The sequence below is a fragment of the Simochromis diagramma genome, unplaced genomic scaffold, assembly GCF_900408965.1.
Source record: "Simochromis diagramma unplaced genomic scaffold, fSimDia1.1 OVJJ01000596.1, whole genome shotgun sequence".
Classification (NCBI taxonomy): Eukaryota; Metazoa; Chordata; class Actinopteri; order Cichliformes; family Cichlidae; genus Simochromis; species Simochromis diagramma.
The window spans coordinates 10291402-10318222 of NW_024387245.1; the positions used below are offsets into that span (position 1 = coordinate 10291402).

At 41.7% G+C, this 26821-nt stretch overlaps 3 protein-coding genes across 4 annotated transcripts; 2 read left to right on the forward strand and 1 right to left on the reverse strand.

The window, feature by feature from the left end:
• The first annotated feature begins 979 nt into the window (after positions 1–979).
• On the forward strand, positions 980–11997 carry sapcd2 (suppressor APC domain containing 2). Of its 2 annotated transcripts, none has more exons than XM_040000553.1 (6): positions 980–3135; positions 6234–6367; positions 8780–8926; positions 10749–10850; positions 11583–11699; positions 11801–11997. In XM_040000553.1, the coding sequence occupies exons 1-6, from the start codon at positions 2346–2348 to the stop codon at positions 11927–11929; spliced, it is 1419 nt and encodes a 472-aa protein (XP_039856487.1). In that variant the 5' UTR covers positions 980–2345; the 3' UTR covers positions 11930–11997. The 2 variants fall into 2 exon arrangements, with proteins under 2 accessions (XP_039856487.1, XP_039856486.1); XM_040000552.1 differs by having other exon boundaries at positions 982–3135; positions 11580–11699.
• Positions 11998–18734: 6737 nt separating this feature from the next.
• LOC120714073 (proteinase-activated receptor 3) lies at positions 18735–19619 on the forward strand. Its single transcript, XM_040000106.1, has one exon. It carries the CDS (start codon positions 18735–18737, stop codon positions 19617–19619), a length of 885 nt encoding a protein of 294 aa, XP_039856040.1.
• Positions 19620–21413: 1794 nt separating this feature from the next.
• Positions 21414–26406, reverse strand: LOC120714157 (zinc finger protein 436). Its single transcript, XM_040000223.1, has 2 exons — positions 26038–26406; positions 21414–24825 (listed from the first exon to the last, which is right to left on the reverse strand). Exons 1-2 carry the CDS (start codon positions 26234–26236, stop codon positions 23234–23236), a joined length of 1791 nt encoding a protein of 596 aa, XP_039856157.1. The 5' UTR covers positions 26237–26406; the 3' UTR covers positions 21414–23233.
• Positions 26407–26821: the final 415 nt, after the last annotated feature.

Here is a 26821-nt window from a genome sequence, read left to right on the forward strand (position 1 = left end):
AAAAAAAAACCATTCTGATGATCCCCAGGCCTTTTGGGAAAATATTCTGTAGACTGGAGATAAAAAAAAAATAATAATAATAATTTTGGAAGATTTGTGTTGCATCACATCTGGCATAAAACTAAAACAGCATTTCATAAAACATAAAAAGAGCAATGCAGCAACATGGTGGTGGCAGTGTGATGGTCCGGGGCTGCATTGTTGCTTCAGGACCTAAACATAAGCAACATAAGCATATTTGATGAAAACATGAACTCTGTTCTAGGGCTGCACGATTAATCGTTAGAAAATCGCGATCTCGATTCATACTTATGTGCGATCTCATTTCCAAATGACAACGATTTAAAAAAAAAAAAAAAAAAAAGACGACGATTGTACCGCATTTTGATCCGGGACGTAATCTGCATGAAAACAAGCGCTCACACTTCCTGCTCAACAAATGACAAGGGCGGAGCCTTATACCACGTGATACAGAAGCTGTGCCGTGTGATGCTAAAATTAGCAGGGAAAAAACAACGGAGAGCACGTCAGGGATGAGAGAAAGTGACAGGAGAAAATCCGTTCCGGTCAACCACCCAAACATCAATAAGAGGAACCTTATACAGCGCTTCCCTATACACGTCGAACTCCCGCAGGCACAAAGAAATTACGGAGGCTATTACTTATCACCTGACCAAAGATATGGCTCCCATCAACACTGTGCAAAACGAGGGATTTAGGAAAATGATCAACACCCTAGACAAACGCTACACAGTGCCGTCCCGCAACTATTTTTCTATTGTTGCACTACCTGCTCTATACACGCAGTGTCGAGCAACGGTGGAGACGGAATTTCAAGCAGTACAACATTTTGCAGCAACGACAAAACGTGAGACATTTGCTGTTTTTATGTTTATTTATTGTTTTTATGTTCAGTCTCAACTGTTACGAAGTTGATGTGCAGTTAATAAGTGCAATAAATATTTATACTGGAAAAGAAAATCGTGAGAGAATCGTGATCTCAATTCTAAGCCAAAAAATCGTGATTCTCATTTTATGCAAAATCGTGCAGCCCTACTCTGTTCTCTATCAAACAAATTCTGAAATAGAATGACTGGTCATCACGGGACAATAATCTGAAAAGATACTAGCAAGTCCACCTCTGAATTAATAAAATAAATAAAATAAAGGTTTTGTAGTGGCATAGTGAAAATTTGGACTTAAATCAAATTGACATACTTTAGCATGACCTTAAACAGACTGTTTATGCTCCAAAACTCTACACTTCTGCAAAGAAGTATGAGCCAATTTCGTCCACAGTGATGCAGAGACATGTTTCCAGATATTGCAAATGCTTGACTGCAGTTCTTGTTGCCAAGGTCAGCACAACCATTTATTAGGTTTAGGGGACACATATCAAGACTTTTAAATCATCATTTAAAAACAGCATTTGTATTTATTCTGGCTTTCTTTGTCTAATATCAAAAACATTGAATGATTAAAACATGTTAATGTGACAAATATGCAAAACAAAAATTAAGAAACCAGGAAGAGAGCAAATACTTTTATTGCAATACTTGGCACTGCTACCTGCAATGAATATCTGGACCATGCATGCAGGCACCAGAATGATGAGGAGATGATAACTTGAATACCTGCAACAAGCAACTTTCTACTGTCTTGTAGAATACTTGTCTTTATTTTTGCCTGCTAGACTTCTTTATGGAGCACAGAAGTATTTTTTATGCACAGTCGGTATGTGTTAGTCAGTTTAATGCAGACAAAGAGATAAATTCTAAATGACTATTATTAAATTGAGATATAGGAAACATATATCAACAGCCTATTTTATTTAACTTGTAAGTTTAAAGGTATTTAATGTTAAACAAAGGGGTTCTGTATCGGATATGACGTGTGTAAGGTGAAAGTTTGCACGTCTTTTTTATTTTAAAACGCCCTGTATGTAATTATATCCAGGCTTTATGAATAACGTCTGCGCAGCTTTAGTAATAACAAAAGCACAACTCAAACTGGAGCCTACCTAAGGTCAGAGCCAATGAGCGCGGAGCTCGTGCACACCGCGGCCAATGGCTGGTCCCGGGACGCTCGCGCACAACCGTTTGAAGGGCGGTCCTGGGCAGAAAAAGGAAAGTATGGATCTCAGAGCGGCGGAGGTAGTTATTCCTGAAAAATATGCAGCGGAGGCGTTTTGGGGGATAAAAGTTAATGAACATATATGTTTTCTTGCTCAGTAAGTAAGCGGGAATTTATTTTACACTCTGTATCTTCAGCTTTGCGTTTACATGCAGTTAGGCAACCCGTGTAGTGTGTTTTTGACTGATTAGCTGGGGACTATCAATATCTTCATGGCTCTGATCGCGACTGACCAGAGCTGCAAGCTGAACGGGACTTCAGTGATTTACGTCAGAGCTGGTTCGAGGAAAGAGGTGTTTCGGGGACCCGCGGACGGCTTTAAAACTGCCATAATGCAGCCCAAAGAAAGTGAGTATTCAACAGATGGTTTGCCCAAAGCCTTTCTGCACAGCCTGAGGACCCTCTTTGACATTTTGGATGACGGTGGTCGGGGCTACGTCCATATCTCAGAGATCGAGAGCCGCTGGCAGGGCGCAGACACTCGGGACCTGCCAGGCGGAGTGCTGGGCTGCCTCAGGAGGGTCACACCACCGCATGGCTGCCTCACTTTTGAGCGCTTTGTTGCCGGGCTCCGGTACTCCATGCTCAACCCGGAGAACAGCTCCAACTTCAAGGCCCAGGCGGCCGTGCACCCGCAGCAGGCTCCGAAGCAGCACCACAAACTCGCACCACTGTCCAAATGCAGTGTCGGGACTCGGGTTGAGAACAAGGTCCGCCCGCTGGGGCCGAGTAACCTAACGAACACCCAGCAGCACCGGGCACCCCCTCAGCACAACCGGGCCAGGCAGGAGGAAGGGTCCGGGTACCCGGCGTGTGGACCGGCGCGGTACAGCGCGGGCCTCGATAGACCCGGGCGGAGTTTGGAGCGGATTCCCGTCGCTCCAGAGGGTGGGTGTTACCGCACCGACACGAGCCATGTTACCAACCCGGCACAGCACCAGCAGAGCAGGGGCAGGTCCATTGAGTCGCTGGCACTGGAGTCTCCACAGCTCCAGAGACCAAGTAAGTGCCACCAGAAAACTGCAAGTGTGTGAGGGGGGCAAAGAGTTCATGCAGGACTCATTATGTCAGCATTTATAACAGCAACTCATAACTGCTCACTGAAAACAGATCCAGATTTGCTCAGTTTATACAATATGCTGCTTTCATGTAATTATATGAAATTCCACGACCTCAGAAATTTCTAGCCAGAGCGATGAATCTTTTAAAATGTTAATAACTTACTAATAAATGCTAGACATAATTATCAAAGTCCAGTATGATGGCTTTAAATTAGTCTGACTGGCAGAGATTGATCTGAGGTCTGTAAAACAAAGACATTTCTGGCATTTCTTAACCAAAATTAACAATCATTTATTAATGTGCTCGCAGATATTTTGGGGGGTGCATTAACTAAATCGATTTTTATTGTTCCAAAACTAAAGCATCTAATCTGCATCTGAGAAGCTGCTAATTAAGAACACCAGGGCTCAGAAGTAATGACACTAAATTTCTGTGATGAGTCCTTACATTGCATGCATAACCTGAGCTGATATGTCCACTGCAGTCCCACGCTCTTCATTCCCCTATTATAATTTGACTGGGGCTACTGAACCGTGATGTCCACACAAGTGCACAATATCTTCAGAGTTTCTTGCAAGTCACTGTTTGTTATTCAGCTGGGGGTTTTCACATGTTCAAAAAGGGAACATTGAAGAGAGTCCAGTAACAGTCTCTGGGATTTTGATAGCACGTTATGGCATTATGTCATGGCTTAAACAGAGGCTCTGCTGCAGTCACGAGTGCTTAGTTGAATAATTGCCATCGTTAACCCTAAGATAGGTCAGAGATTATGTTAGAAACTACAGAGATTTAGAGTTTCATTTGAGTCTTCAGTATTTAGCTTTCTGGTCTTAAACCACTACTGTGGTGAAGTTCTTTAATATATACATGCTGTCATATATGGAATGACAGTTCTTTTTTGCCCTTTCATATAGTCACATACACTCAGCTTGAGTCTGTTCAGGCCTGTGTGGAGCTACAATAAGAGTGACACTCTTGCCATCTCTCTGTTGAGCCCTCAGGGCTTTAGTTGCATATACCATTTGAGAACAGTGTGAATTCTGATTTTCACTCATGCTCAGATGCAAAGACTCACATACGTCTATTCTGCTTTTTGTCTTTTGTGGCACTGTGATTAAATGAAATCGAGGGAAACCCTTACATTTTAAACAGCATTGTTCTTCCAGTTTTGTGACCCCACCTCTGGGATGAACTGGAATTAGGTGCTGACTACGATCCGGATTCCAAAAGCAGCAAAAGTTTGCATGCTGATATAATGGCGCATTAATGGCAGAAATATTAAAGCATCAAAAGCAAGAGTGTGCAGCTTATGTGTCCGCACACTTTGGGGCATAATACAGACTGACCAGCAGTGTTCATGCTGTAATCTTTCACATACAGCCAAACCCTGTTGGATTAGTCCAGATTACAGCACACAGGCCAGGACTTTCTGAATCACAGCAGCAGTGAAATCCTCCTCAACGCCGTGAACTTCATCACATATCCCAGACACTCACTCTGTCTTTCCCTGTCTCCTGGTTTAGTGAAAGCTGTGCACTCAAATCTAAAAATCTGATGATGATAAAATACCACAGAGTACCACTGAGATGTGGTACATATAGATTTTGAATAGTTTGGAGATAGTGCCCACTTAACGAGAACCTGCATGTACTTGAGCTGTGACAGCATGATCTTGGAAAGAGGAAAACATTCACTTAACTCCACATTCATAGGTATAGAGGCCAGGAGAAGAGTTAAAGTAGATGTGGGCAAAAGAATAAGGATGATTTTTAATTAGATTAGACTGATACCAGCGCTGCTGTCGAATCAGTTCACAGCTTTGATTCTTTATTGATTCGCTCACTGATTCCTGATTATTATTCATGTGGAAAAAAGCAGGCCTGTGCAGATTTGGTGTCAGTGATGCAAGAGTTTCATTAACTCTCTGTCTGAATGGAGTGTAGAAACAGTATTTAAAAAAAAAAAGGGCTTGACTGCCTCAAGTTTGACGTCACTGTTTTGCAATTTGCTACTGTTAGACAAACATTCAAGCATTGATGAAAGAATGTGATACACCTCAAGGGAAGAGATTGTGACGGATTAGACAATCTGGAACCAGTTTGCAACCTGAACCGCTTCTCTGTCACTGCAGAGAAACCTTATTAGATCTATAGAGTAACTGGAAGCAGATCTACACCTGCTTGGACTGAAATCAAAGTCTGTCCCTTTTTTAAGAAATAATCCTAACCCGATGTCTTCTGTCAGTCTTTCACTTGTTAAACATTAAAGTGCTGCACACTGCTGGTTTTAGAAGCACCAACAAGGCTCAGGAAACAGCTCAGATGCTTTACATCCCTATAAGCATTCACACAAGGGACAATGACCATATGCACACTTTAAAATAAAACAGAAAATAGAAATGCTGCCATATCAGTGCACATTTACAGAGTGCAGCTCCCTCCTGTGGTAAAAACTGGCAGCCCAAATACATCAGTTCAAGCATTTTCTTACTCTTTGTGAACTGTTAGAGTAACATGCATTCTCATATGCGACGTTTTTCATCTGAAAGTACTTTGGAAATCAGAGTATGACAAACAATTAAATAAATAAATAAATAAAAATCTTTTAAAATAACTGGAAAAAAGCAGCCAGTGTCCAAAGAAAACATTTGATTTGAAAGACCTTCAAATAGCCTGAAGAGATATTGCTCAAGACAACAAAAAATTACAAGAAAGTTTCCTAGAAAGAAATGAGGAGTGGCTCAAGAGGAACAGAGTGTTGGTGTGACAGAGGAGGATGCTGAGGATAGTGTGAGATGGAGGCAGATGATCCATTGTGGCGACCCTTAAAGCGAGCAGCCAAAAGAAGAATAATTATAGAAGTATGTCATAGTGCAGCAAAGAATAGGAGTATTTTTACTTTACTGTGCAAGATTGTCACTTTTTCAAATGTTTTTACAGCGCAGTGTGTTGTGTTTTTAATCCACTGTCATCAGGAATAACTGAGTGCACGCCAGACTGCATTGCTATGCTGAAACTGTCTGTTTCACGTTTGTCTAGGTGTTGTGAAATCAGGTTTGCCGAGGTCTCAAAGTGAATCAGCTACAGGATTTACCGGCGGCTCAAGGCGACACGGGCGGAGCCGGGAAGAGCAGAGGAGGCATACCATTTCCAATGGAGTGGATTATGGAATGGTTGGTGAATGAAAAGCACACAAACACATTCGTTTCAGGTTTTTATGAAGTTACCATGCAAACGGGAATAAACAGACCAGCTGGAAAATGTTATATGTTTAAGCCTGTTTGGAAAAACAAAGATAAGTTAAGCAGTGACCCTTAAGCCATATACACGTTGTAGTTTAGCAGGCGGCCCTTTTCACTGTTTTATTTGTGCTGGAGTTTCATAGAGAGACTGAGGCCTGTGTGGAAACTTAATGAAAAACAGACAAATATCTATTTTGACAAGTTTAGAAAACATTTCCAGAGCAGGCTCTATTCTGCTTCACCTCCTATTGGCCCACACATTCCCCTCCCATCCCTCTGCCCCCCTGCCTCCCCCTCTGACTCTGCCCCTCCCACCCTCGGGTCCAGCGCTCGCTCTCCCTCTCTCCCCCTGCCTCAACGTTTTCCACTCTTTCCAGCTCACCTCTTCTCCCTCTTCCTTTTGCGTGTTCTTGTCAGCGTCTCCGTGTCTTTCTTTTTCCCCTGGCCTCTGTGTCTGGAGAAATTTACTGACCGGCTCCCCTCCTTCTTCCTCTATCCCAGCACCTTTCCTCCTCCTCCCCTCACTCCCCTCTGTCCCTCCCACCCCAGGCCGGCTTGGCCCGCTGCTGCCCTGATGGTAGTGAGCCGAGTCGGGCCCAGGGGCCTGGTAGAAGTAGAGGACTCGCTTGGCAGGCCTGGCCCAGCTTTAACGGCTGTGTGGGCGGCCTACACTACCGTCTTCATCCCCCTCAGCAGTAGCCTCTACAGCAGCAAGGCCCTGCACTTTTTCCTCTGGGTGAGTAGGTCGAGAGGGATGGAGAAGGAGAGGGAGAGATAGTCAAAGAGGATAGAGGCATTTAGAGGCGATCTGTGAGATGGTTTTGTAAAGAAAAGGTTACACTGTTGAAGATTTTGTATTGGTATTTAATTGTGTCAGCGTCAGTAAAGTTTTCCCAGTAGCTTTTTGATGTATGAGCTGAAATGGACAGTAGAAATTAATGATTTGTACTTATGAGGTTTTTCTTTGTGCCCAAAATTGTGAGAAAGTTACAAAGTAACAAAGATTTTTTGGTGGTTACAGTGTCTCCATTGTGAGGATTTGATACAGTTTGAGTGTAAGTTTGACTTTTTGGGTTATGATTTAAAAAAAAAGTCTCTAAGAAGTCTGATTAATTAAAGAAAATGTAACTAAATGATGTGAGTTAGCTGATTGACAGAGCATGCCGTTTTAAATCATTTCTTCACCAATGTGTGCACTTCCTGCCTTAGTTTCTTTAATATTCAGGTATATTAAATATGTCAGGAAAGGAGACTTGCCAATTAATCAAATGATCAGAATAAGTCTTCATAAATATCCTTGTTTTTATCACTTTTAGCTTGAAAACACCTTGTGTTCTTTGAATCAGTTTGGTATCAAATCTGTGCTTTCGTGTGCATTCATGACAGCACGGAAGCACAAGTCTTCCATAACCCTTTAAGCTTTTTGCTGTTCTACTTCTTCTGTGAGTATTTTCTCTTTTTTGCACCCTTTGGGAGATTTGATACTGGTGCTTCATTCTAAACATGGGCTCCCCCCTCCAACCATTTCATTATCAGAGGCCCCCCTCCTCTCCTCTTCATTTGTGAACACTCTCACTTTAGTGTGAGTGAGAGTGAGTTTTGGTGAAGGATTTTAGTGTGTTGTCAGGCAGTGTTTCCCGCATGTTTACTGGTGTATGAGCGATGATCTGTGGAATGTAGGGAGCTGTGCAGGGTTGGCTGGATGGATGGAGCCATGGGTGGATAGATAGACATAGATGACACACCAGGTGGCTGAATGCCAACAGTGAGGCCTTGACTGTGACTGCTTGCTGCATGGACAGCCTGGTCAGCACAACTCATTGCAGCCTTGCTGGGCTGCAAACACACACACACACAAACATGCTTTTTCTCTCACACATCTCTTCCTCTCTGTCTCTCTTTCACAAACACTGGGGTGGCCATAGCTGAAGTGCTGTTTACCCCATTCTTAGGTTGCTGTGCGGTTGCCATAGGGCTGGGGGTGATTGCTCCTCTAAACATTGTTCATGATGGGAGAGAGTCCCACACAATTGGTGTGGCGCCATTGTCTCAGCCAGCACAAAAGAGCGTGCTGCGGATGCCCTTGTGAAAGGACTGGAGTTTGTCTACCATGCAGAGTGCTGGCAAAAAAATAAAAATAAATCAGTGATTAGATTTCATCTTGATTCGAAAGCTCTCTTAGTGATGTCACAAAACTTAAATGTTTTCATTCATTAGAGTCTCAGTGGGGAATCTATCCAGAAATTAACTTCAGGCGAGTTTGGTTTAGGTTCTTAACCAAGCTTTTCTCTTCCTCTTTCTTTTCACTCTTCTACATCTGCTTTTCAATTTCAACTCACGCAGTTGAAGCAAATGAAAGAGCTGGAGCAGGAGAAGGATTCCCTGCTGGCGGGCCTGGAAGTGGTGGAGCGGGCCCGAGAATGGTACCAGGACCAAATCCACAATGTCACAGAGAGACAGCGGCACATCGGCCAAAGCTCACACTGTGCGGTCAGTTCAAACACTACTGTGAAACAGCTACAAAGTGTGATATGCATTTAAAATAAAACTTATAGACCATGTTGCATCACAAGACGGTGCTTCTGAAATATCTAGAATAAGGACTAATTGTTTAAAACAATTATAAATTGTTAGTCTGTGAAATGAATGAAAACACTAAGAATGAGGCTGCGACTGTCTCAGTAATTTGTTGTGATATTGCATTCAGTGTGAACTGGAGGTTGCACGGTTTGAGTGCTCTCCCGGCTCTTCGTGAAAATTGAAGTAGGCAACATGTTTTGTTTTATTTATTTATTTTTAAATTAACACAAGTTGCCCAACAGGGATCTACGACCGTGCACTATTTCAGGCTTTAGAAAATCTAGTTAATTATGGGCGACTTCAGGGAATCACATTTCTTAAAAGATCAGCTGAATATTATGAAGCATTAGAAAAAGTACAAAAGACTGTATTCTATCATTGTAAAGTCTTTACCTTTCAATATAAAGCACCTTAAGGCAACTCCTGTGATTTCATGATATGAATAAAAATGTGAATATAAATAATAGACATGGTGATGGAGCTGATTAAAGAGAAGACTTTCATGTCAGAAAGTTGGGTTTGAAATGTTGTATTTATTTGTTTTTTTAATTGAAGGGCTTATAGTAATCTGCAGGATGATGGTGGAGTCTTTATTTTCTTATTTCTGCCTACTGCAGCTTTGATATGATTTGACTTTGCTTCAAATCAGTTATTAATTAATCAACTTTGCTCACCTCGTGTCACAGAAGTATGACATTTTTTCAGTCATTTATATAGACTGTATATAAAAGATGGATGTGGCTAACATCTGATCCTTTTTTGAAGTCACTAATTTAGTAGTGCATTATTAGTCACAGAGTAAAAGAAAGTGCTTACTGAGCACATAAATCAAAGTCACTTTCACAGTGGTAGGCTGTAATGGTACTGGAGGTGGGGTGAGGGGTCATTTAAAAGTTTTTTTTTTTTTTTCAAATATAATAACAACAACAACAACAACAACAACAACAATAATATGAATAATAAAATATATAAGATTATATAAGAATTTAAGATTTAAAAAAATATATAAATACAAAGGAATTCATAATGTTAAAAATGGCAACTTAAAAAAAACTAGTAGCACAAGCTGATATATACATTTTTCCCCCCATTATGTTTTTCTTTTGAAATCCTGGGGGAAAAAAACGTTGGGATCTAAAAGTGATTTTTCATTTTTCTGACCAATTTTTGATCTTAAACTTGTCTTATCTTTTGTTATTAGCTTGAAAGAAATTTAAATGGGAAAGTAAGGCTGTTGATGGAAAATCATCAGGATTAATGAATGAGGACACATAGGAAATGCTTTATTTTCCACAGAGTCTCAGTTTTAAGGTTGGGCGGATTAAGCAGTGTGAAGTTTGGGAATGGCTGCTACATACAAAAAGAAGTGACCCCCTGCTGGCCATTAGAAAGAATGCAGGTTTAAGGCACTACTTCCATCTTTTATATACAACTTTCTGCTATAGCCTTTCCAGTCACTGCTTGTAAATGTGAGCGAGAAATGCAGGAAACTGATAATTTAAGGGCAGGAGAAGAGTAATTCAGTTACCTCAGACAAAATAAAAATATGTAACAAGGCTTGGTTTATGTCTCTGCAACTGTTTTTCAAGCACTTTTACCTGATTGGACACAATTTTTGACCTGAGCTTACAAATGCTTTGTCAAGTCACCATCCCAGCTTGCCATGGGATCTTTCTTTCTCTTGATGCTTGAATGTCATCCTGATCGTTTTTTCATGCTCTCTCGTTTGCAGGATTTTTTCACAGAAGCCAATCAGAGTCGCATGAATGCTCTCATTCCCAAATTACAAGAAGCCAACCGCTGCCTTAATGAGCTTATTTCCTGCACGGGAATGGTGAGTTTATCTTTTGTTTTTCTTTGTTTTAGGATTTAAGCAGAGTCAGGCATTGCTAATGATTTGGGATTTATTAGTGTAATCTAATTACAACCCCTAAGTTTGGATTTAAACTTTTCTCGACCTTTTAAAAATGTCCAATAGCCAGAACATGCTTAGCACGCCCAGCTCCTGAGGAACTCTTTATGTGGGGTTTCAATATTGTCTTTCTCTGTTGTCTGTAGATAAAGTGCAATGTCAGCTTGTGTAAATTGTGTAATGTTGTAATGTAATGTATGTGTTTGTAATAAGCCAACCACAACCCTACCAGGCCTGAATATTTGCTACTCTAATGAAAGACTTGGGGTTAAGAATCAGCATTTTTTTAGAATAAAATCCCCGAGAGTCACAAAACCTGAGAAACAGTATGCTTATAATCATTTAGCTGTAATAAAGGACGTGGGTCTCGGCATTATCAGAGTTTTATTAAATGACATCAAATGAAAGAAATTAAATAAAAATAAGTGGAATGTATTTAAAACCTAATTTTGTCCTACTCAGAGTATCTCTTTTCTTTTTGTTACCTGGAAATGTTGAATGCAGTAAATATTTCTCAAAATAATAATAAATAGCCTGAAGCAGGCAAAGCAGTTAAAGGGAAGCCAGGTTAATGTTCAACATGTTAATTTTGTTACTCTGTGACACACTGTGGCAGAGCTGAAGTGTAACAGGTTCCTGTTCGTTTCTTAGCAGCCATTTCCTTCCAGCGGCGCTCAGACAGCAGCTCTCTCAGCTAACGCCCAGCCTCCTGCTCCAGCTCCTCCACAAGCCATTCAGAGACTGAAGGACCAGAACCGCCTCCTCACGCAGGTTTTATATATTTAATCTGTCACCAATAACCAACCAAACATACTGTTTGTTTGTTTTTTTTAAGCCTGCACACTTATTTTCTCTTCTACCTTTTCTTTAAGGAGGTGACGGAGAAAAGCGAGCGGATCACCCAGCTGGAGCAGGAGAAGTCTGCTTTGATAAAGCAGCTTTTTGAGGCCCGAGCCCACAGTGCACAAGACACAAGCACCTTGGATTCCACCTTTATCTGAAAAAAAAAGAAATAAAAAAGAAACTCCACCCAACACCAAACGTCAGCTAGGAGACGACACGATGATGTCATATCAGCACGCCGGTAATCTGAAACTGACTCCTGTTTACCCAGCTGCCCGTTCAGGACAGTGATGCACCTTTAGCCATAAATGCGAGCACTCCAACCCAAATCAAACCACGCACTGCTGCTAGATGCAAGCGCTCCTGATCCTAACCCTGATCCTGTCTAAATCCGTTTTCTTTTTTTTTTCTTCTTTTACTTCTCGTTGTACGAGTACTGCAGTAACACTCCTGGTAGGGTTAGAAAAAAAAGAAGACTAGAACTTGAGGCTCATGGTCCCATTTCTTGCAGGATTAGAGGATCTCCACTGCACAACAAACAAATAACGAGAACGTTTACATTCACCGGGAGTCCACCATCGCTCCTTAAGTAGCGGTTTGAGAAGCTATTGGACAGTGGAAGTGGCAGGGAGGAGACATTTCTCTTGGAATAAAACGCCATACTCTTAAACAAGGAAAACAAATCATTAGCTGGATACACTTGCTGTGACCTACATACATTTTTTTTTTTTTTAAGTTTGGTACTTTTATTTCAATCTGTATAAGAAACACTGTGTCCCCGACTTTCAGTATTTCTCCCCTTTGATGTAAATGAATCCTTAATAGCACGTTTCCCTGGTTTCACAGTGTTTGATTTCAAACGCTGACAGAGATGAATTACTGAAAGAGCGGTTTGTATTTCATAGTAGCGTGTTAAATGTTCCTCAATTTTTGAATGTTATTATCTTTTTTTAAAGACTGGAGAAAAAAAATATGGAAGGATAGCCTACTATCCAATGAGATGCAGAGGTGGATTAGGGAAATTTGGAAGTTTGCATGTGGAAGAAAGCTGCGGAGCATGAACATAGTAGATGGTGAATGTTTCGGAAAAGCTGCTGCCAGAAAAAAACCCAGTAATACAGATAAACAAAATAAGCACTGATCACTTCGATACAATGGAGTGTTCTGTTGGGAAATATTATTCCCTAGAATTTGCGCTGGTGTTGCTTTGACTTATAACAATTGCTTAAACACTCCTGATGGTCAAACTGATAGCAGCAGCCTGCCACTCTGCAAATGCCGCTGAAGATGCTCAAGGAGAATGGCAGACATCTGACTTCCAGCCTCGCTGATGCAGGACAAGCTAGGGCTGTGCGATATGACCAAAATCTCATATCCCGATATAAGAATTCTATCGTCCGATAACGATATAAATCACAAAAATGTAACATTTTCTGTAAATTCTGTGAATCTCGGGCAGCTCGTCTTGCGGGAAGTGTTTCCAGCTGCGCGTCATGTAGCTGGAGTCGAGTGTTTTAACCGATGCATGAAACTATACATTTTTAGACATAAGTTGTAAAGGCCGCCGTTTTCTTTGTGAGTATTTATTACACGGCGTGCTGCGGGGAAAAGCCTGTTCTAACGTTTGAGTCTACGGTTTATTTTTTAGCACCTGGCGGCTCTTTTTTACTTCTCATCCGTAAATAATCTGCTCTTTCACGTGATTCAGTTTATTTTGAAAAGTCTCAACAGGATCTTGAGCTTTATTGTGAAAGGTTTATGTGGAACATAAACAAGCGGACACGCGATGCTGTTACCGTCGTTGTTGCTAACCACAACGCATAAAAACAGGCGCTTGTCCGTCCGTAGTGTGGTTATATAAAATATAAGAGAAAGAGAGAACTTTAAGAAATTAATATAGCCACTACAGTGACCATCAAAACGATGAAAAAATATTGCCGTAAACAGTTTATTTTGCGACACCACGAAACAAACGATAGCGTAAAATGAAACGATAGATGTTTTTATATCGTCATCCGATATATATCGTTATATCGAACAGCCCTAGGACAAGCTTGATCCACAGAGGCTCAAACGATCTGGTGCCAGACACCACAGGACACTCCTGGAGGACCTGCCTCGATGACCTGAGGGATCAGATTTTAGGATTTAGAAGCCAGGTGGGGGAACTATACTAAATCACTCTATTCTCTGAAAAGATTTTACTTTGAATCTTAGAGATTAAAACGCTAGCACAGATGTGAAAACCCTGTTTTGTCCTGTTATGTTTCCCCTTTTACCAGCAGTCTGCAAGTTTACAGGAGTACTGTTTCGTTTGTGGGTGGAAATAGAAATAATTAAACACATTATGGTTTAATAGCAACTGTATGGTACTGCTGGGATGTCTGCGTATAACAGTTTCTGTGCCGTGTGGGTGTCCAGCCCCAACTTGTTTGATTGTATGTTTCTTGCTGCTCAAACTGCATGATGTGTGAAACTCTTTTTCCTTCTGCTTTCTATTGAGAGGACTCAGACTTCAGAAATAAATGTCAGAAATAAACATGACAGCGATGACACTGGTTCTGTGGTTCTTCGAGATGCATTTTCCCACTTAAACACTTAAATTAAAGAATAAACATTATAAAAACAGCACAATATGACAGAAATGGATGATAGTTGTTTGAATCTGAGCTCTTTTCATATCGATTATCTTTCAGTGTGCACAAAGCTTATTTAAAAGAACTGTGGATGCTGATGCAAACGCAATATCAGCTAGTCTCTATATCAGAAAAGATGAGCAGCTCTGTGGTCTTGCTTCTCTTTTTCTGCTTCCATATTTTGATGCAGTTTGCTAGTCATGAACTGCAATTGCAATTTACACGACAAAGCAGTTAAATATCTTTACAAAAGAAAAACTCAAGTAGAACTGATATTCAAGGATAATCTGGCCTGTTTAGCTCTGCTGTGAATTCTGGTCATAATTCCAGGAGATTTCCCTTGTTGGCTGTTAGTGATGATTACCTGATGTAATTAATGCAACACATTTGCACTTCTCCCACAGATGGCAACAACTCACTGCCTTTATGCATGTAGACACGATCCAGATGACCTGCTGAAGTTTAAACTGAACTTCAGAATAGGGAAGAAAGAGGATTTAAGTGACTTTAAATGGGGTGTGGGTTTCTTTTAGAGCCAAACAGGCTGACCTACTGGGATTTTCCCAAACAACCATGCCTAAGGTCTTTTAGAGGATGGTCTGCAAAAAAGAAAATATTAAGTGAGCAGCAGTTCTCAGGGAGAAAATGTCTTGTTAGAAATCAGGAAAATAGTCAGACTGCTGCAAGCTGATAGGAAGGCTCAAATAACAGCTAATTACAACCAAGTATGCAAAAGACCACAACAAGTTGAACATTAACTACAGCATGAGAAGACTACACTGTGCACCTCTCTCATCAGTTAAGAAAGCTACAATTCACATGGACTAACCAAAATTGGACAGTCAAAGTCAGGGAAAATTGTTGCCTGGTCTGAAGAATCTGGATTTCTGGTGTGTATTTGCATGGTAGGGTCAGAATTTGTTGCACCGTACATGAATATTTAGGTTTGTGGTGCTGTAATGGTGTGGCAGATATTTTCTTGGCACACTTTGGACCCCTTGGGACCAACTGAGCATCATTTAAAGGAACCTAATCCAAGGGAGGAACCATTGTTGTACTAGCAGCCTGTTGCAAAAATGCATGATTTATTTCCATGTCTTTAGTTCAATCTGCAAAAAATGCCAAAGATAGCACAGTTTGACAGGCATAAAACAGTATTTGTGCATCAACAAGCTGATTCCCAAAGAGCTATTAACTGAAAACTTGGCATATCTCAGTGTGGTGTGCAGTCTGTCGTTAAAAGATTTCTGGAAGATGGACAAGTGGAGGACAAAAAAGAACCACGAGGAATAAAATGAATCCCATCTACAGAAAACGTACAGTATCTAAAGTTCATATCCTTAATAAATAAGACAAAGACCTGACACAGGACTGAGCGATAAATCTAGACCTTCAGTGGATCCATCTACTGTTCACTGAAAGTACTTCAGAAATAGCTTCAGTGGAAAGGTGGAGAAACGCCTGAGATATGCCAAACATCACAAAAACTGGACTGAAAACCAGTGACAACAGGTGGAGGCTCTGCCTCTGGCTTCATTTTAGTCAAAGGTGTTGGGAGATGTTGTGAAAATCTACAGAATTATGAACACAGAAAAGTGCCGTCAAATTCTGATCCACTGTGCAATACCATCTGGAAAACGTTTTATTGGGAATGGCTTCATTTTTTAGCAAGGCAATGATCCCAAATACATAGCAAATGCAGTACAAACATAACTGGATAGAAAAACAGTGAAGCATTCGTGGACTGGCCTCCCCAGAGCCCAGACCTCATCATTATTGAAGCAGTGTGGGATCATGTGGACAGAGAACAGAACAAAAGGCATCCAACATCCAAAGAAGAGCTTTGAAGAAGCCTGGAAACAACAAAATACAGGAAAGCTGTCTAAGAGAGTTCAGGCTGTGTTAAAGAATGAATGTGATCCTTCTAACAAGTTGTTCCCAATTCACACTATTTTATCCTAGAAAAAATTGTAAATAAAATACTTTATAAAGACGTTGCACTGTCATGGACTGCGAAACCTTGGCGGTCCAAACAATGCAACTCAGTGTGACGTTTAATGTCAAACTGCTCGCAGCCAGATGGTCATACGATGCAACAGATGTGGAAAATCACGCTGTTCCTGGGCAGGTCTGTGTGCGCACAAGGAGGCTCGCCAAGTCTAATTTATACTCGAGTCACCGTCGACACCGACAACTGACACCGATGAGGGATATCAGTGTGATCGTTATCTGCACAGGAACAGCATAGACATAAAGGATTATGCTCTACAATATGACCAAGGTAAGAGTCTTTGAACTTGATGAAAAACACTAATATTCATTTAAAAGTTATGTGAAGCCACAAAAAGTGTCTGGATTCAGAAAACAGCTGACATGTTGCTGTCATTGCCATCTGCTTTTGTTCTTTCTGATGATAGAGTATCAGAGCAAACCTGTGGAAATCTTCCATCTTTCATGAGGGAGAAACACCTCCTGTATACCTGACAACAACACACACACACACACACACACACACACACACACACACACAAACTCAAAGGTAAACAAACCTCAGCAGGCACCTTGTAAAGCTGTTCAAACAACCCAAACCAATGAAACGCTATAAACGAGCAGGACGCCATGAAGGGACTGACAGAATGATTTACAGGCATTTACATGTTCAGAGACTGTAAACGTCACAGCGGTCTTTTAAATTAATTGTGATTAGTTGCGAAAAGGTCAAAGGTCACCTGAGAGGTAATTCTGTAATCCTCCACATCAAAGGTCTCCATAGATCCCCAAAGCATTCATGGTGTAACTGTGAATCACTGCGTGCATTGACGTGCAGTATTTCAGTAGGAATAGGAACGCGTCCCCCGTCTGGCGTGCTTGATAACCCAACCGGTAGACATCACACCGTGAAACCTGACAGTCTCATGTAACCTGTTACACATGTTACACCAATCAGAAGTGATTTTTCTGGACTGTTGCATCAGTTGTTTACTGCCGATTTTCCGTCAGGCACCATTAGTTTGTTGCATCATTGCCAATCGCTGTGAATGGATGACGACTTGCCGCAACATCTGCTCCTCCCTTAATCTTTGTTTTAACCTGTTTTTTTTCCTTTAGCTGTTTATTTCAAACCGCTTCAACTACCTTTCACCCATTCGAGAAATTACTTGCGTTAGTTTTGTCAGTGTTCATTTTAAAGGTGGTGCACGCGGGCCCAAAAAGACATCGTGGCATCCAGAGGGAGAGCCTCAGCCTCCACGCCCTCATCTCCACGCTGTGATTGGATGATCCCCGAAGTGTTGGCTCATGTTCCTTCATATGTTTCTTAATCATTTAGAGGTAAACAGGAGACACATGAATGATTCGTGGAGATTTTGGGCACCAGCCGCTTCAGGAAGACATTAATCAGGTGAGCACCCGGTAACTCCTGATTGCTAGATTACAGTAGAAGCAGTTTTGCTTAAGTGTCTGCATCCTGTGTTAGCTCATAAGTCTTGGTGGCCATGTTTTCTTCATTGGCTAGCGCTGCAACCTTTATGAGCACTTTTGTTCTACATGAAATGGAGCTATGTTCAGCTTAGGCTGCACATTTACATGCCACAAATAGAAATGGTGTGGTACATGCAAACATGCACAAACCCACACACAATTCCAGCAGCTGTCTATTGAACGTTTGATAATATTATGCACAGTCTCGTCACAGCTCTGTGGGAGGGTGTAAAAACTTTGTATATGAGGTTGCGAGGCTATTGAGGGTGTCATACTTGAACAGTTAAAGGCAAAAGAGGCTGAAAGGTAAGACGATTTCTGTTCATAACAATATGAATAAAGGGTGAGAGGTGTATCATTACTGAATTAATCAGCTGTAACTCATTCTGTTTATGATATTTCTAACATTAGCCAGCTGTTATTAGTAAAAAAAAAAAATTAAATAAGACTTCAGTTTTACTTGCAGCATCAGGATGTTCACTTGGGTATTGAAGAGGTTATTCTTCACGCATTCATTTATCTCTGGCTCAAGTGTCAAAAATACAAAAATAGGTGCCGTGCTGCTGTAAATGCAAACGCATGTATTGTGACAGTATAACTCCCAATATAGCAACAAAATTAGCCACACATAACTTAAGCTTAAAGAGACACAGTAAAGTAAAATGTTAAAGCAGCAGTAGGATAGCAACAGCTCTATGTCAACTCGCCTCTACCAACCATCACCCTGAAACACTTCAATACTGTGTTCCTGCTTGACTCTTGATTCTAATGGGCCTTGCTTGCCTCTTATCTTACAGATCTTTGCACATCTTCTCAATACTTCCCTTTCTGATCTAGTTGAGAGGTCATGGAGGTTTTCTACGTCAATTCGTCTCTGCTCTTCATCTCTCACAGACCGCTCAACTCCACTGCGGTTGAGAAGACAGTGTACGAGTCCTGCAGAAACATGCCTGCCGTACTTATCTGGTATCTGAGCCTGCAGTTCACTAACATGTTCCTAGGCATCCCAGCCAACGTCACGGTGCTGTGGCTCATCCACAAGAACAAACGCGACTCTTCCACCTCTGACATCTTCATCCTTCATCTGGCAGTTCTGGACGTCCTCTTCTGTCTCATCCCTCCCCTGGAGCTCGTAAACCTCGTCTTCCTCACCACGACTACCAGCACCTGGTACGTCCTGCGCTTCTTCTACGGCATCAAAGACTCCTCGCCCCTCTTCCTTTCTTGCATCTGCCTGGACCGCTACATGGCCGTGGTCCACCCCATCATCTTCACTAAGCTCAAAGACCGTCTGCACAGGGCAGTCCTGGCCATTGTGGTCTGGCTGATCATTCTGGTCTACACGGCTGCCAAATGCGCAGGAAACATCGTTAACTTCGACAAGGTCTTCACGGTGATGATCCTCGGAGCGTTCGCCTTCATGGTGTACTGCAACGTAGCGATCCTCTGGGTGCTGAGGCAGTCGCGGCCTGGCGGAGATGCCATGCATCCCGTGAAGAAGAAAGCCTTCAAGATGGTCCTCATTATCCTGGCCATCATAGTGTTCAACTACTTCCCACCTGTCGCACTCTTCCCCTTCAAAGAGTACTTTTCCCCCGATGTGTTTCGCTGCTATATTCACTACATCGCCTTCGGCTTGATGGACTTCAGCAGCACCATTCAGCCTGTGCTGTATCTGTCCAAGGAGGGGCTGCCATGGAGCATCACCTGCAGCCAGAGGAGCAACACTTAAATCCAGCAGGGCTACATGTATGTTGGATGTATTCGAACACATGTACTGCTTCTGCTTGATTGCATGTTGAAAATTATGATTAATGAAACATTTACCAATGAGGTAAAAAGATCTAAGCGCCCTACAAGACCCCAGAATTTTGAAGTTCTTGGTTTAATTAACAAGAAAGGTCAGACCTATGGATAGCTCTGAAATAATACATCTTTAAGGGCTGTGGGAAGTTATAAAAATCATTGTTATTTTACTAGATTTCATAGGATAATTAATAAAGGAATGAGTATCTTAGAGGTCAGTTAGTGACACCCTCAAACAGCAGTTACAGTGGGTGCTGTCAGTAGGTGTGCTGTGACACTTTATGTGATTTCACTCTGCCACTGTAACATTTTCTTTAATTCAATTTTTTTTAAAAGAAAACCATGCACACCTATTGCTTTATATATCTGATTAAATAAACATGCATGCCCTTTTCGTCCTCGCGTGTAGCCATGTCCTCAGTTTGAGTCACAAACTACAAGGAATCTAATGCACATGAGCGCAGACAACAGAGACTAATTGCATTTAAGGCAACGAGGAACACCAGCGATAAAATGTCATGTTTGGAAATCAGGCAAAAACAATGGTGGACAGATATGAGTACACGTTGGTGAGATGAAGTCACCGCTTCCTTTTGGCAATATTTTACATATTCAAACCTCAGATACCTGCAGTCTGACCGCCATGGGGCAACAGGTCATAAATCCCTTTCATAAAGATGATAAATTTTCACATGCAGAGTCCCTGAAATTCACGGTGCCATGATCTTCCCTTTAAATTCACGCAAATACTTGATACTGGTAGCAGCAGTGGAACATTTGATGGCGTTGTGGAAAATCTAACAATAACCTGCAACACACCCAGTGAGCTTGATTTGAAGTGGGTTTAGTAAACGCACTGCAATGTGGAGAGAGCATCCCAGTGAAACACTAGGTCCATCTCTGAATTGTGGCCACCGCCCTAACATCTTATATACAGAGACACAGACAAAGAACATTCCACAAACTCTTACATGTTGGCCCCTCTCACGGGGGGGGGGGGGGGGGGGCACTATACCTCCTCCCTCACAGAACCAATTATGACCTTGTTTTCTGCTTGGCCGTCACCTAAGGATTTACATCCCTGATAAGCAGAAGGAGTCCCACTATCTGTTTAACGTCTCCCATTACAATGGAGTGCTCTTACTATAGTAAAGTGAGAAAGTGATATTACTGTAACTAATGTGATATGATTAAATATGTGATTAATACACGAGAAAAGAAATCTGCCAATACAATGGCTGAAAGGACTTGAACCTAAAAGACAGAGAATGTGTAACCATTTTGCACAGAAGCTATTATCTAATTATTCAAGGCTCCTTATTTTATGATTTTAAAATAAACTTTTTTTTTTTTTTTTTAATTATCAGTAAAACCTACACTCAGTAACTCTTAGGCGGGTTTTTTTTTTCTAAATGTATTAAAATCCAAAAATGAAGCTCCAATTTTCTCACATTTGTTTAGTAGAAATCACTCTAGCTGCGCTTACAGCCCAGTCTTTATGTTTCTGCAAGCATTGCACACCTGGATTCTAGCACTGTTACATACCTATCAATGCATGAGACACTTCAGTGAAAGTAAAATCAGTTCACCTTACCACAATCTGAATACCACACTGTGGTGTGTTTTATTTTCATCGTGCACTGAATGCGTTTGAATGTTTCTGTGTTTTTTGTGCTTTTTTTTTTAAACGTATAAAAGCTCAATAAAACATGAAAATCTGTTTTCATTAATGCATCTCTTTAATTTAGACACAGATCACACAAACAGGCTTTAAGTAGCACACAGGCAGACAAATCTGTTCATATAAACTGATATACAACAAGCGGGTCCCACAACAATCATGAAGATGGGCTTTTACCCAGCCGTAATGTCACTGTTAGCAAGCCTAAGCTAATCCTCTAAGATCAGCATGACTTACAAAACAGTTACAATACGTATTATAGAAACATTTTTTTAGTGACGTTATTACACAGATACATTCCTCTCAGGTCAAAGGATCATGTGCTAACTCTATAGTTAAAGCTATATACAGCATTAAATTAATCTAATTTGACCACGCTGCTTATTATTAAGTGAATATGCCTGTGAGTGACATAATTATAGTGTTATTCTGGTTAAATTAAAAATTTTAGACAGAGCCACTGTTGAAGTTAATCTTGTAGCAACGACTTAGTGTCTTAAACAAAGTCAATAATTTGTCTTTCAAAGTAAAGCATTTTTAAAAACAAGTCACCATAATGGTAACATAGAGGTACATTAAAAAAAACAGTGTGTTATGACAGACAGGGCTACACAGGAAACAGATTTTCTTCCATTGACAATAGATTAATACAGCACAGACTGGACAACAGTGTATTGCACTGAAACACACACACACGCACGCGCACACGCACACGCACACGCACGCACACACACCAGTATCAGTAGTTGCACAAATTAATGTTAACTTCAGTTCCACTTACAGGCTTTTTAGAGCTTTTAACCACAGCTCACAGCACTTGCTGTACTGTGAAGAAACCTTCAGTCTGTTGTTTTCATGCCAGAATTAAATGATAGATTTTTTTTCTGCAGATGAGGCTTTAGAGGTTCATACAATGAAGCAGGATTTGGGCTCATCAAGGTAACTTCAGGATTAACCCTGTGTTTTAGCATTAACGGGGTTCATGCTGAAACACGTGGTTAACGGGGGTATATCACTGGGGGTTTATCACTACGGTAACTCCAGAGGGAATAATCTTTCAGATCAAACTCCACTGACCAATCAGCTCTCTGGAAAACCGGATCAACAATCCTGGAAGATCCCTCAGTGCAACGACACTAAGAATGTTTGTAGTTTTTAAAGAGCATCTAAAATCTTTATATTTATGTGACAAGCACCAGTAAGAAATACTATAAGATTATTATATGCACATTTTTTCCTTTATTACAACCATATTAGGACAATGTAACAATATTATTGTTTTATAAGCATTCATATATGGTCAACATATATGATCCTAGAGAGGGCGGTGTGTTCAAATCTGCAGGCCGGATAGTTTGGCCTTTATTTTCTATTACATTTTAAGTTTTTTAATTATGATAAGCCAAGTGATGGAGTCGTGACCAGCGCCCTTGCAACCCTGCACTGGATTTTGTTTTTTCAATAGATGGAGAATTTATGAGACACTAGCAGTACAGCATTTACATTAGGAGTTTGTGCTTAGTGGTTCTAGACGACTTTGGCACCTGAAGTCACAACTGGCTCTGTTGCTTATGTAAATGCAAGTTTTTTTTCTGCTTTCTGATCAAGTTAGAAATCCGCCACTTACTCAGCCTCCTGTCTCACATCCTTTCACTGGAATTCCCCCTAAGCTGAGATATAAAAGGTGACAGCTCATGCACCTCATTTACATGTAGTACACTCAAACTCCGTCTGCAGAAGTAGGCAGCTAGATGTGCTTAAAAAGCCCTAAAAAAGCTTGTAAGTGTACCATTATCGCATTGACTACAGTCACATACAGCACTCATTGTCAGTTTTTAAATGACTCACCTCCTACAGTTTTAATTTCTAAGAGTGTCTGAAAGCATCTCTGAGGCTGCGGGTCGGTCCGAGTTCCTTTCAGCCCGACACGTGTCTCCTTCACTCTGAGCCTCCTGCTCTTTTGTTACGTGCATCTTCAGGTGCTTCTTCAGGGAGGACTGGTCAGTGTAGGTCTTCCCGCACTGACTACAGAGGAAGATCTTCTCCTTGGTGTGGACCAGCTCATGTCTCTTCAGGTGACCGGACCTGCTAAAGTTCTTGCTACAGTATGAGCAGCTGTACTCCTTCTCGCCCGTGTGAGTCCTCTGGTGCAATTTAAGGCTGCTGGCCACTGTAAACTTCTTGCCGCACTCGTTGCAGCTGTACGGTCTTTCCCCCGTGTGCATCCGCATGTGGATGGTGAGGTGGCCCGCCTGGCTGAAGGTCTTCTTGCACAGCTCGCAGCTGTACGGCCTCTCTCCAGTGTGGATCCTGTAATGTGTTTTCAGGTCACCCAGGCCGTTGAACCTCTTACCACACTGGGCGCAGCAATACGGCTTCTCACCGGTGTGGATCCGCTCGTGGATGCGCAGGTTTCCCGCGTTGCTGAATGTTTTGCCACACTCCTGGCAGCCGTATGGCCTCTCCCCGGTGTGGGTCCGCAGGTGGACTTTCAGCTGGTTGTGCTCGTTGAAGCGCTTCCCGCAATGCGAGCAACAATATGGCTTCTCTCCGGTGTGGATGCGTTTGTGTATCCGGAGCTGGCTGGGGTGAGCGTAGGTTTTACTGCACAGATTGCAGCTGTAGGGTCTTTCTCCCGTGTGAGTGCGCTTGTGGGCTTTGAGGAGGTCGGCCCGGCTGAAGCATTTTCCGCAGTAGCTGCAGCTGTGAGCCTTCTCGCCGCTGTGGGTCTTGATGTGGATGTTGAGCGAGGTCGCTCGACTAAACGTTTTGGGACAGGTGGGACAACGCAAAAAGTTGTCACAAACTTCTAAAAACTCCTCTACAGGAACAGCAGGTAAATCATCTCCTTTAGGGGTCATTGCTTCTGGCTCAGACACATGCCTCCTCCCCGCCGCTGAATCCCCCTCTGCTTCTGGGTAATTTTTTGACGCATACCTCAGTTCATGCTGGTGGAAACTGTCCCCGTTCTGCTCCTCTTCCTCTGTCTTTATGAACTGACCGTCCTGCATGTATTGATCTGAAACAATGGTGACTTTAACATCGCCTTCATCACCACCGTACTCATGCCTGGGCCCCGGGGATGGCTGCTGATGTGCGTATTCATCACGACTGTCACACCTGACCTCTGTGCTCTCATTTTTTATTGGCTTCATTGTCAAATTCAGAAGCACTGACGCCTGAGAGAGATCAATAGCCTGGCTTTCATCCATATCTGACTTTATGGATATCCCAGTTTCCATACCTGTTGAGTTCACACACAGATGCTGTACTGTGTGGTTAGTCTGCAGAAAAAGGGTTGAAGGTGGCAACTCCCCCCTCATCTTTTCTTTGCTCTTCCTCTTGACGCTCTTCTTGTCACTGCTGCATATGGACACCTTGAACATACCATTGGGATGACTCCCCCATTCTGCAGCTGAGAAGTTTTCAGTGGCCTCTTCTTCATGTAGATCTGTGAATTTCAAGCAAAATAATGAGCAAAGCAGCAGCTTTTAACACAGCTAAATGTATGAATAGTATACATTAGTAAGTAGAATTGACCTAACCCCACTGACTGCATGTCTCTGGACTGTGGGAAAACATCAAACTGCACACTGAAAAGCCCCGGCCAGATGGCCGATTTGAACCCAGGACCTTGCTGTGAGGCAACAGTACTTGTACATACTAGTACTAGTACATAGCAACAGTACTGCTATGTTTGCACATGTTTCAATAAATCCCTGCATCTACTGTAAAAATTTTTCTGGCAAAAAATAAAAATAAATGATAGGTTGCTCAAGACGTTTCCATTGTACTGTATTTTTTGCTGGTTCTATACTAATTAGCATCCATACTATACACAGTATTACTACTACATATTACAGTAGACATAATTGTCCTTTACAGCGTTGGCTATAAATGCATTGTGCGGTGAATTTGCGCATCAAAAATCTATTTTATGCACAAATATATAAATCCAACTGCTTAAACTATTGTTTGTTTGTTTTATTTTATAATTATGGTCATTTTATTTGGGGGAAGGCCTAAACCTCTTAGCACAAAATCTGCTTTTTACCTCATAAACATTTTGGCACTGAAACTAATTGCTGTGTTCTTTAGTGATAAATAATTGGACAGTTTTGCCAATTATTCAGTCATTCTTTTGGCAACAAACAGTTGAAATAAGTTAAGTTTAATATTCATAATTGATAGAGGATTCAGTTTTCTTCTCATATTTTATTTTCTTCTTCCGGCTGCTCCCTGTAGGTGTCACCACAGTTGAACATCTGCTTCCTCTCTGTCCCTAGCATTCTCCTCTGTCACACCAACCCTCTGCCATGTCCTCCTTCACTACATCTACGATTCTCCTCTGAGGTCTTCCTCTTTTCCTCCTGCCTGGTAGCCCCAGCTCTTCATCATCCTTTGTCCAGTATATCCACTATCCCTCATCAAACCATCTCAACCTCACTTGTCTAACTTTGTCTCCAAACTAAACCTGAGCTTCCAGTCAAAGAAGTAAAGTAATCAGCTGAAGTTGTAGCTGTAAAACATGCACAGCTCCATTATTTGCATGTAAATGTTCATGGGTATAGTGTCACGTGGTTCCCTTGTACATAAGTCTATCTGATGATGGTCCAGGGCATGCTTTAACTAACATGTCATGAGCGACAGCAGGTCACCATACCTCCAGGTGCAGACTCTGTGCTTGTCTGTGCAAAAAGCAGCCGCTTCAGGCCCTCGTTTTCAGACTCGATCCTTTGTATTGTGCCCTGGTACTCGGACAGTGTCCGGTCGACTGAGTCCAGGATGTCGTTCACCGTGGCTTTAAAAATCTCATTCAGTGAAGACTCTAGGAACGTTTTCAGATCCCCGGTCTTGGCCATTGTAGCCTGAGCGGACACAGCTGCACACACTTCACCAGATGTGTGTTTGCGCAAGGTTGAAAGTCTCTGGGTAAAAGTGGGTGTGTGCGACCCTGCTGCCGTGTGCGGAACAAACAAAGCAGAGACGGCGAGGAGAGGACGATTCTGCTTGTAAGACGACTCCCAGGTTTGTAGCGCCCCTGCTGGTGTGGAGGGCAATTGACTGTTTGTGTTTGTACAATAGTGTTAAAGTTTCTTTAACAGCAACAAACGTACTTGTAGGAGCAGTAATAATCCGCATTACCCCAGCGGCAAGGATGTTCACCTAAAATGTTAGGTAATACTAATATTTTGATACCAAAGGCCATCCTGATGCTAATAATGCTAATAAATTTCTAGAGTATAGGTAACAAAGCAGTTCCTGGGGATTCATATTTATATGTTAAATATATAAACCAACTTAACGGTATAAAAACTGTAACAGGGAATAAAAACTTCAGTAAAACATCAGTTATTCGTTAGCAAACTCTTGCTATGAGTTACTGCAGTTAACGTGTTAGCTAACTGCTAACGAAGCTAACAGAGTGCTAATGCTAATAATATTAA

What these genes read in the sequence shown, in the direction of transcription:
- LOC120714073 (XM_040000106.1), top strand. Translation starts at nt 18,735, where the DNA reads ATGGAGGTTTTCTACGTCAATTCGTCTCTGCTCTTCATCTCTCACAGA.
- sapcd2 (XM_040000552.1), top strand. Translation starts at nt 2,346, where the DNA reads ATGGCTCTGATCGCGACTGACCAGAGCTGCAAGCTGAACGGGACTTCA. An exon ending in TCCACAGCTCCAGAGACCAA is followed by an intron (nt 3,136 to 6,233) that starts GTAAGTGCCACC and finishes ACGTTTGTCTAG; the next exon opens with GTGTTGTGAAATCAGGTTTG. An exon ending in GCCAAAGCTCACACTGTGCG is followed by an intron (nt 8,927 to 10,748) that starts GTCAGTTCAAAC and finishes TCTCGTTTGCAG; the next exon opens with GATTTTTTCACAGAAGCCAA.
- LOC120714157 (XM_040000223.1), bottom strand. Translation starts at nt 26,236, where the DNA reads ATGGCCAAGACCGGGGATCTGAAAACGTTCCTAGAGTCTTCACTGAAT. An exon ending in CACAGAGTCTGCACCTGGAG is followed by an intron (nt 24,826 to 26,037) that starts GTATGGTGACCT and finishes TGAAATTCACAG; the next exon opens with ATCTACATGAAGAAGAGGCC.